Raw genomic sequence first — 11,303 nt, 5'->3', positions numbered from 1 at the left:
TTCAGTGTGTTCACAAGATACTAGGGCACTGCAAGCTGCAAACACAGGAAGTTCGTCGTCAGTAAGTTAGAAGGGAGGAATAGGCTGCAATCAGACCTAGACAGGATACAGGGGTAGGTGGATGAGAACCGGGTGGGTTTCAACACTGACAAGTGCAAGGTACGGTACCTGGGGGGGAAGAACCAGCAGCATACCTACAGGCTGAGGAACTCCCTTCTCGTCAGTGCAGAGGCAGAAAAGGATCTTGGAGTCATTACTGATGCCAAAATGAACATGGGCCGACAGTGTGAAGATGTGGTCAGCAAGACAAAATTGTACCTTGCTATGCATCCACAGATGCATCTCAAGCAGGTCCGAGGAGGTTATCCTCCCCCTCTATGCAACACTGGCCAGGCCGCAGATGGAGTACTGCATCCAGTTCTGGGTGCCGCACTTCAGGAGCGATGTGGACAGCATGGAGAGGGTCCAGAGGAGGGCCACTCGCATGATCAGGGGGCAGCAGGGCAGGCCCTATGAGGAGAGGCTAAGGGACCTTAACCTGTTCAGCCTCCACAAGAGAAGGCTGAGGGGGGATCTAGTGGCCGTTTACAAACTAGTCAGGGGGGACCAGCAGGCATTGGGGGAGTCCCGGTTCCCCCGAGCACTACCAGGAGTTACTAGAAATAACAGTCACAAGCTGGCAGAGGGTAGATTCGGACTAGACATCAGGAGGTGCTACTTCACTGTCAGGGTGGCTAGGATCTGGGACCAACTTCCAAGCAAAGTGGTGCTGGCTCATACCCTGGGGGTCTTTAAGAGGAGGTTAGATGAACACCTTGCCAGGGTTGTTTGACCCCAGTACCCTTTCCTGCCATGGCAGGGGGTCAGACTTGATGATCTGCTCAGGTCCCTTCCAACCCTACCAACTATGAAACTATAAGTTCACAACTTCCTGTTCCTGGCTTCTGTATCCCACTTTCTGTCTATGTTGCCTACATTACAGCCAAGCACAAAAGGAGTAAACCACACGCACTGGGTACACTGTTTGCTAAAAGAGCTCTGCTTGGGAAAGAGTAAGCATAATGTGCATTGGCCACAAGGTAAGTTATAAAAAGAGAAAAATAGTTCATGTGGCTTGGGTTAATTTGAGGGCCCTGCTACATGTTCAAATGAAAGCTGGAGAGAAATCAGCCACAGAGTTCTTACACACTTTCAAGCACTAACTTGGTTCTTTTTATAGCTGAATAGTCATTTTTATTATGTGATAATTGCTTTGAATGTGAGACTAGTCTAAATTTATTGCACAATTAACCAGTTAATTGTGTAATAACTACTTTGCACTTGTGGTCAACCTTACTTATTTGCATGTGTGGCTAGTCTAACTTTATTGTCTAATAATCCTTGGGATCAACATTGAATAATGATGTAGACACTCCCTATATTCAAGCACAGTAGTGGATTACTACAATGCAAACATTTATTTTACCTGTTTAGATAACTGCTCTTCACAAAGTTTGTAAAGGGTATAAAATTTTTGACTCAGGATTTGGTTGTCTCGGAAACCAGCACTCGCCAGTTTAACTCTCATGATAATACCACGATCTGGAACCATCATAGCTACTGTACGGAACTGGATCTTCAGATTTTCTGGAAGCTCCTGTCGGCCTGCATAGCCAGGGTTCTGAAAACAAAGCATAAAAATAATCAATTACTACTTAATCATGATTTAAGTGAAGGGTTTATGTGTTCTAGATGTTACCTGATATAAACAGGAAAGTGATTGCTGGATTATAATAATCTTACTATATGACAATCACAAGTGCTTACCTAATTTTGTCAATATACTGCAGTTTGTGAAATATGTATTATCACAGCCCATAGCCTGAGACCTGTCTCAGGGCACTAAAGTACCTGCTTCTTTAAGAGCAGGAACTGCCTAGGGAGAGGGCCCTAGAAACCAGGCAGAAACCCCACAGGTGTAGGTTACTATAACAGCAAGCTAACAAGGGAATTAGCCTGCACCCGCACCTGGTTAGCTGACGGGAAGAAGGCAGGGCCCTGGGCACATATAAACCCCAGGGCTGAGGCCAGCAGGGGTTAGTTCTCTGGCAGCAAACAGGGGAAAGAACCTCCATGGAAGAATTGCCTAGAGATACTGTGGCCACCTGATAAACTGCCTATAGGACTAATGGGGCTCCAAGAGCTCACCAGGTACCCTGGGCTACAAAGCACTTAAGGCTGGGGGGGGAAGTTTGAGTCTTCTAAAGGGACAGAGTGCACCCTGAACTGGTTGTATTATGTTATAGTCCAGGGGCTCATATATTGGTTGTTGTTTATAAACTAGTGGACCAGACTGAGGCTACTGGGGAGGAGGAGGAGGCCTCATTGGGGCCATACTACAGTGTGGAGACCCCAGTGCTAGTGTGGGCACAGGGACAGAGCTGCAGAGAACCTGGCACCAGTGTGGGCACAGACAGGGCTGTAGAGAGCCCAGTGATGAAGGAGAGGCTGAGCTATATCAAGGCCCAGAGGGACAATATTTACATACCACCTGCGGGGCTTGAGGAGTGGTAAAAGGGGCGGTTTTAGAGCCAGGCATCTAGTCCATAAGGCTGAGGGTGTCCCAATGAGGCATCCATTTTGAGCGGGACCCAAAAAGGAGTCCAAGAACCTGCAGGGTTCAGTGGGGTCCATCAGGACCGTGCCCAAACAAACTCAAGGGCAGCCTTCCTATTTATTATTACCAGGAAGATGTGGCAGGAGAGGAAAAGGGTGCCCTTTGGGCAAGGCTGGCACAGTCATGGAGCCCTAGGGGCATCATGGCCATCCCTGGGGACCCTATACAGTGACAAGACCCCTCAGAAATCAAGTTTACATGTTGCTTTCTCAAATAAAAGAAAGCTCCCCCAGTGGTGCTGGGGGAGTTTGCAGATGGGGGGAAGGGCTGCTTGTGCAGGGCTGTGATCCTCCGTAACATTCCATGAAAAGCAAACCTTTTAAAAATAAAGACAAATGCATCAACCTTCACTTTCAATTATGTAGCCTTCAATACAGCTGAGGAAGGTGAGGTACAAAGGTGTGCTGAAACTACCCTTAGGCTCTCCTGTTTCTGTTTCTACTGTACTAGTTGGAGGAGTGAGAACACTGCTACCCTCTCCAGGATGAGTCCTTTAGTGGCCAGTCACACGGTACTAAAGGCTGTTTTGGGCCTCAAAAAAGCCAGCTGTCTGTCCTTTACATTGACTGTCTAAAACATTTATCACGTGCGTTAAGTTTTTGTCTGCCAAGTCTTCAATATGCAACCTAAAGAGGCATAAAACAGGAGGCTGATGATGGAAATGCTTAGACTTGTAGGATAATAGAAGTAAAAAATATTTGTATACCCACATGCTGTCAGAAAAACCTTGATCACTTTACTCATACAATTAGTTCTACTGACTTCCATAGTGCTGTTTTTGTGGATAAAGGAAACAGAACTCTGTCCTGTTATGCAATAATTCACAGGTATGCACGTACCATAGTCAAGAATATGCCAAACTCTCTGTCCATATCAACAACATCACCATCAGTGAAGATGAACTGAGGCTTCTTATTTTTTTTACACTGAAGTACAATATAGATCTGCTGAGCAGCCACTGACAGAACTGGAAGCTCTATCCGATTAAATTCATCAAAGCAACCCCATGCACCTGACTGGGCTAAACCTATATGTGAAGTGGGTGGAAGAAAAAGTCTTTTATTAATCTAGTATATTAAGCTACATATAAAGTACAGTACATTTAGGTATATAATATAGAATAAGAAAAACTAAGATCAAATAATAGAGTATAAGGAGAAGAAAAAAACTCACAGTAAATCAGCATGCATATTAAAGATACTCAAGAAAATCACTATGCTGTATGACATTACACACACACATGCTTTCATAGAGACTTCTATGCTTTTACAGCTACCATTATCAAAGGCGGAAAGCCTTATAATATTTACAACCCAATGTAATTATAATATTTAAAATATAATCTTTATAAGAATTAAATATAACACTCCACACTTCCCCAGCAATGCAAAGACTGAAGGAGCCAAAGTATATGAAGATATTTTGAGGTGGTCTCACTTAGACAAAAAGTACCAGACTACATACAGAAATCACTGCACTCCTAATAGCCCTACAGCTTTACTCAGGATTTTATAGTAAAAATACCCATCAATTTAAAGACACGCTGGGAACATCTACACGAAATGTATTAATGTACATTAGCCAAAGTTAATGGGTATTATGGGCACATGTCTACATGTGTGCACCCTTAATGTGCATTAACTTAGGCTAATCACACTTAAATTTGTTACGTACAAATGCTAAAATCAAATTTTAGGTGCGATTCAGTTAAAGCGCATTAACACATATGTAGATGTGACCTGATATTAACGTTAGTGCTGTCTGCCCTCCCACTACGGGGCCAGCTAGAACCCAGCCCTAGGGAACTTCCAGGGGTTGGGGTGCTGGGTACATGCCCTGGGGCCCTGCCCCTAGGTCCCCTGCCCAAGGTCCCCCACTCTGGGCCTGAAGACCCAAAATATTGTAAATAGTTTTCCCCTTGAACATAGATTTCCCTTTGTATATAGTTTCCCACTTGTAAGCAGGTTTTTTATTACTGGTGAGTGGGGAGGGTGGTGGAGGGGTTGGTTGAGGAGAGGGAGGGATGGGAGTGAGTGTTGTAAGAGTAATAAAGTTTTTTTTGTTTTATCCATGTGCATGTCCTGAGAGTAGTGTCAGGGGTAGGCAGAGGGTAGGGGGTGAACCATGAAGCAGGAGGGCTGGAGTGGGGACTACAAGAGGAGGGAGTCAGCCAGGGCCTCCCACAAGTGGTGCTCTGGCCCCCACTGGTGGGTGTGTGGCTCTGCTGGGGTCTAGGCAAGGGGAGGGGGAAGCTGCTGTGGCCAGCACCATGGCCAACAGGAGTGCAGGGCACTGGTTGTTGCTAGCAGGGGCCAGGCTGGAGCAGCACAGCTCTGGGTGTTGCTGGCAGCCCTGGTGTGGGGAGGCAGGGTGGACAAAGAGGGAGCTGCTGCATGCTGCCCCTGCTCTGGGCATGCAGAACCTGGACAAAAAGGGCTGGCCAGGGATCCGTTTCCAAGATGGCTGCCAAGTGCTGGCAACTGGCTCTGGCTTCAGCATGGCTGGCAAGTGCTGGGAGCCATGTGGCCAGAGGGTGGAGCTCCCCCCCAGCGGCCACAGGGGCGCATGGCAGGGCCACAGGCGCTAACTTCAGTGCTAGGTGCACTAGATTTATTGCCAAGTCTCTGCATGTGTAGACACTAGCCAAAAATCACTTAAAGCACATTAAATTTAGTCACATTTAAATGCACATGCAAACATGCCCACTGAGTTAAATGGATTGAAGTTGTAGCCTGACATTTATGGAGCAGTGGACAAACTGGTCTGAGATGAGATGGGAAGAATAAAGACAACACCTGTAGGCAAGAATAAAGTTGTGGAATGCTATAAAGACAAATTTGATCTAACCACAAAAGAGGACCCAGCATAGGGAATTAACACGGTGCCAAGAGAAAGCAGAGGGGAAGGAAAGGAAGATAGTTTTGATGCTATCCTTTTGGATAGGTGATGAAGGAAAGAGATAAGATACAGAGAGGCCAGAGGACAGGAATTTATGAACAATGAAGAGAAGAAATTTTGCTGCATGGTCTTTAGTGTAATTCTGTGTCACTTTCTTCATAAGGAAACCTCCATCTAAGAAATGCTTCTTAAAACAGTTTTAAGAAGAAGAGAGCACATAATATACCATGATTCTGCAACTACAATATGGAGGCAATAGTATCCAGCCTCTGCCACAGAACTATCCTCCAGGGAAATCTCTCTCACCCTTGTTATGAAGAAAACTTTACAAGTGTGAACAAAACATAAATTAGTATAGGGTTGTTGTATTGTTAGAGTGGTGCTGTAGCTGTGATGGTCCAGGAATTATGCAAGGCAAGAATTTCTTTGGGTGATACCTTTTATTGGACCAGCTCTATAGTTGGGATAGAGTTAGACAAGCTTTTAAATACAAGATATTCTTCAGGGCTGTTGTCACCAAATACTGACAGAAATGTTATGTATGCTGTATATTATGTATTAATTAAATATATTGGTAATATTTAATGGAATGTGTAATCTGATGTATTTTATACATGGCTACAGTGTCGTTGTAAGAAAGCCTTAATAAAACTCTCCCAGAAGCCTCTGCCGCAGTTTGTAATGAAGGCACCAATTAATGGCATGTTAATAAACATTGGAATCCTAGTTAGCATAAAATGTTACATAAGGCAGGAATGAGAGGAATCCAGTTTATTGGCTATTCCCCTCATCTCTTTTACTGCTGTTGTTGATGTCTCCAGGATCCCCCTCACTTCTTTGCCTTTCACTGCCTGCTCTTCCTCAGGGAATGGGGCAGGGCAGGAGGATGTGGCTCAGCACAGACTGCATTTCTGGGAGACCCTGCAGTATGATGCAGCAGTGGGGAGTGGGAGGGAAGTGGTGGGGGGCAGAGTCTGCCCACCTGCCTACAGGGTACAACAGTGGTGAGTCTGCCTGCCCAATTGCATGCATGGTGCTATGGTGCTGAGGAAGCTTGCAGTTGGCAAGGGGGGTGGGGTGCAGGGCTGTGATTCCCAGTGATGCAACCCCTGCAAGCTGCAGCCCCTAGCTGCTAAGAAGTTGGACAGCCCTTCAGATCTTCAAAGCAAAGTTCTATCTTCAAACTACCATTTTGGGAACACACTAAAAATCAGACATCAGGTCTAACACCTCTGAAATCTCTGACCTGAAAAGAAAAGTAGGGGAGAAAGCTAGAAATATGTTTCTATATCTTGCTTTCTTTTGAGCTGAATTATTAAGGCTATGCTAAAAAAGTTCATTGGGTTTTCTAAACAGTCTTTTAGTCTTTTCATAAATTAATTAGCAACAGGTGTATTTAAACTGGTACCAACTGGTTAATTAGCCAATAATCAATTTCCCTCCTAGGTAACAGGGTAGTCTTCAGGCTGTCTTCAGGGTTCTACAATCTGAAATGATATCTAAAAATTATGAGCATTCCTAATCATCTTGATTTCTCATTAAGACATCAATTCCGGGAGGAATCTGTATTCAAGAAGGGTGCTTAAGCATGTGCTCAATTGTAAATGCGTGCCTGAGTGCTTTGCTAAAGATAACTTCATTGATGATACACTGTAAAATATTCAGAAACCGTTACACTGAACATATTGTTCATTTTCATATATAATTTTAAATTTAAATAAAGCTTCTGAAGAATTTCTCATCTGCTGGACCAAAGCGCTAACGAATCCAAGGACCTGCTACAGATCTGAGGTCTAAATTGCCACAGATTACATGATGTCTTGAAGACACCTCTCTCATACATACTGGCCAAATCTATGAGAAATAAAAGTATCACCTTTGCAGGATTAAGAACCTATTTTAATTATATAACTGAAATTTTAAAATAAGGTAAAGGAAATAAGTACTAAAGGTTTCATAACAAGTTATGGCAAGGCAGGTTGTACCTAGGCCCTTCTAAACCTGAAGACATTTTGCCTGCTTGCAGACATGGAACATGCCCCACCCCCCAGAAAATCCGGAACAAACAGCACTTTAAACTCGGCATGCTCCTGCACCGAGCCCAGCACATGCCCAGAAGAGGCAATGTGTTAGTTGCACCCATCTTTCCCAACGTTTGTAGAAATCAGGCGCTTTACTGGAGAGGGTTTGGCCCTTTTACCTAATAGCTGATTGAATCAGCTATTATGTAAAAGCACCAAAAAGCCCTGCTGAAACACCCAATCTATACAGATGCTGTGGAGCTGGGCCAAACTAACAAGCTATTGCTTTTGGTAGAGTGTGCCCCCCTGCCCCCCTCCCTCTAGCCCCCCATGTGTGTCAGCACCCTTAGACCTTTTCCTACAACAGATATTAGTGGCTCTGTAATGTAATGTTGAAATCTCCAACATTATTCAGCATGAGGTGTTTTTTAAAGATTCAGCTAGGGGATGTTCCCACAAATTCTCAAAGAAGCAGAAACTACCCGGTTCTTTATTCATACATATTTACACTCGGGAGTTAGGCATCTCCAGGAATACCTCTTACTGCCACTCCCATGATTTCTACCTTCATTGTGCTTAAGAGTGGTGCCAGAGCAGCTTCACTGCTTCATGTCAGGTCTAGTGCATGTGGAACAGGAGCAGGTAGGTGGAACATGCTTGTGGCCAGGGGTCCCAGGAGCACCAGGGAAGCATCGAAGAGAAGCCCAATGTCTCTTTCTCCATTGTGTGAACATAAGGCACAAATCATTCTTATATTTTTTCTGGTCACTTCACAGATTCTTACAAGTAAATACAATAGATAGACCTTTACAGAGTAATAGGATTATGTTTGAAAAAATATGCACAGCAACAGAGATTGTGGAATCAATTTTTAGAAAATAAACTACTCTCTCTCTTTTCTGACCTTTAGTTTTCAATTAATGTACATACAAAAGCTACAGTGCTAAGAGTTCCTGACTGAAGACACGATCTAACCATGATTATGCATCAGAGTGTGAGCAGCTGAGACTGGAGTGAAGAATGTACTCAATTGGAGAGAACTGTGGTATTGGAGGGTTGGTAGCACCACATATCCATGTAAGGTCTAGGTCAGCAGTGATGCTCATCTTGGTCAGTGGTATTGCTGATTTTGTTGACAATGTTGATTTTAACAGTACAATGAGATTACTGTATTGGTATTTTATGAGATAGTTATATCCAAGTTTGTTAGGAAGGGCTTTCTCTTAGAACTCTGCCTAACAGATCTGTTAGACTCCTGATGGACATTATATTTATCTTGTGACTAATGCATTAATCACACAATAAACTGTAACATGCCCTCTTCAACCAATTTATCATGCAATAAAAATGACAAACTAGCTGATGGGCCACATTTAATGTATCACACTTCTTCATTTGAACAATTAACATGTAGAAGAGAGCCCAGGGAGCCAGGCTCAGGACCTGTTCCCCAGTGGTGGGTTGCCCTCAAGCTTAATTAAATTTCTAGTCCATAGGGAGTCAAGCACCAGGAAGCCAGTCTCTAATTCTAGGCTTCCCAGGTACCAGCAAGTTTAAAGCCATACAATGCAGCCTAATATACCAGTATTAGGTTCCCTTATACTGGGCTGCGTGGTGCAGCTTTAGAAGTCACAGTAGACAGGTGTCCTGGGATCATGATCCTGCGCTCCCTGCAAACCATCATGTTTAAATCCATGCTAGGTTGCCCACTGGCAAGTTTAAGCTGGGCCATGCAGTCTGCTAGTGGGAATTTGTCCCCAGTACTGGACTGCCTGGTATGACTTTAAAGGTCTGGGCTAGTGGGCAGCCCAGGATCACAATACTGGAAGTTTAAAGCCACACCAAGCAGCCCAGCATTTGGGACCAGTTCCTCAGTGCCAAACTTTCCCCATGAGCCTTTCAAGGTCCAGGCATGCAATGGGATCTGAGAAATTTTATCCCATCTCCCTAAAACTGAATGTCCTGCCATGTCACATCCTGAATATCTTGCATAGCAGGACACATGATTTTTAAGATGTGGGATAAAATTCTTCATGCACGTTTAATGTCTGTCAGGGGCCTTAGAAATAAGCTTCTCCAAAGACCTCAGGAATTGAAACGTCAGAAAATGTTGCCAGGATATGATGATGTACAATACAAAACCCCATAAAATAGTTAAACTAACCTGTGGTCATGTACAAAAACAATAATCATTCTGCTTGAGTATTTTGTATGTCCTCTCTTTGTTTCACTTTCTCTTCTGCTCCTTCTTTCCTCTTGCACTGGTTTTCTCCTTTTCTTCATTTTTCCTCCCTTCCCAGTTTCTTTATCCTTTCTTGTTTTGTAGTGTGGTCTTCCCTTGTTATCTGTGCTGTGGTTGCTACATGGTTTCACTCTCTTGGTTTCACCAAGTCTTGCTTGTCATTCTGTTTCTCTTCCTTCCTTCCTTGATGAGATTTTTTCAAAGACTCAGACCACTCAGAGGTATGACCAAAATGAATATGGCACTACATGTTTATGCCTTATGTGACATGCCCTTACTACAATTTATCAGGCTCTGTTCTAGAAATTATATTTTGAATACTATTAATTAACAGCAATATTTGCTTTTGACCATATCAGGATAAATACTTCTTTAAAAAGTGTCTGTTACAGAATATAATATATGTAATGTCTTAAAATTAGCCTATCTTTTATAATGGTGAAATTATATTCTGGTTATTTTATTTTCCAGTTTCAGAAGGAAATAATTGTTTTGTGATGCCACCTGCTGGAAGCCCCTGGAATGCTTTGTAATTAGGAGGCTACATTTTCAGAGTAACTGAGCATCACACAACTCCCAGTGAAATATGTTGCTTACTAAATAATTATATCTTACTTGTGAAAAATAAACATGAGGTGCACTACCACCCTCTTAGGAACTTAGAGCAATATTAATTCTCAAGAAATATTGAAGTGCATTCACACAGAATATAACAGTGCTTGAATTAAGAGTAGAAACAGCAGGTATTTTATATAGAATAAAGAACAACTGCAAGAGGCAAATAAAACAAGTCTAATCAGGGGCCCTGCCTATATAAGATAAATGTGTAAACTTGTACTATAAACAGATGGTTTTGGTGTAAAGCAGGGCTTATAACTTTGTGATTCAATGCAGAAATTAATCAGGAAACACCACAACGGTAAAGGGCTCATTTTACCTTGATGTAGCGTATCTACGTTATAGGTTTATAGTAGTGCAATTATATATTAAAAAAGTTTTAATTATATCAGTGCAATTTCTCTATTATAGACACAGATCTAGTTAACCAAAGTGCCCAAATGTAAAACTTCGAGCACTGTGTATGTCCTGAGAGGAGAATTTTAGGTAGGGGTGCACAGATAGAGATCTTTTGGGCCAATACTGCTTGCTGATTTTTAATGAGCTGTACTGGCCAATACAGATCCAATTCCAATATGCAGCCCCGCAGTGTGGAGAGCGGTGTCCAGCTGGTAAGTCTGTTGTGGGGGAAGGGGTGGGAGGAGGGAAGGGGCATAGGCAGATCAAGGCTCCCATGGTGAAGGAGGGAGTGGGAGTGGGGCTTTGGCAGGGGCAGGTGCTGCCCGGCTGGGGCAGGGCAGGGCACAGGATGGAGCCGTGGCTTGTCCAGGGGGCACAGGGCAGGGATGGTGGCTTCTGCCACTGTGCACACCCTGGGAGGGCATGGGGGGGTGGGGCGGGTGCTCGGATCTACACGCTACAAGCAGGG

The 11,303-nt window shown here is 43.7% G+C and overlaps 1 protein-coding gene across 1 annotated transcript in view; it reads right to left on the bottom strand.

Moving 5' to 3' along the window:
* Nucleotides 1–11,303, bottom strand: part of LOC109291939 (dynein heavy chain 5, axonemal-like) — a 361,945-nt gene that overhangs the window by 201,152 nt on the left and 149,490 nt on the right. The window contains exons 42-43 of the mRNA XM_019509183.1: nt 3,496–3,683; nt 1,466–1,660 (exon numbers count right to left, since the gene is read on the bottom strand). Coding sequence (XP_019364728.1) covers nt 1,466–1,660; nt 3,496–3,683 — 383 coding nt within the window. The remainder of the gene's footprint in view (nt 1–1,465; nt 1,661–3,495; nt 3,684–11,303) is intronic.

Source organism: Gavialis gangeticus, unplaced genomic scaffold, assembly GCF_001723915.1.
Source record: "Gavialis gangeticus isolate Ggan-Ray unplaced genomic scaffold, GavGan_comp1, whole genome shotgun sequence".
NCBI classification, from domain to species: domain Eukaryota; kingdom Metazoa; phylum Chordata; order Crocodylia; family Gavialidae; genus Gavialis; species Gavialis gangeticus.
The sequence above is the reverse complement of the archived record's forward strand: the minus strand, read 5'-3'. Positions and strand labels throughout refer to the sequence as shown.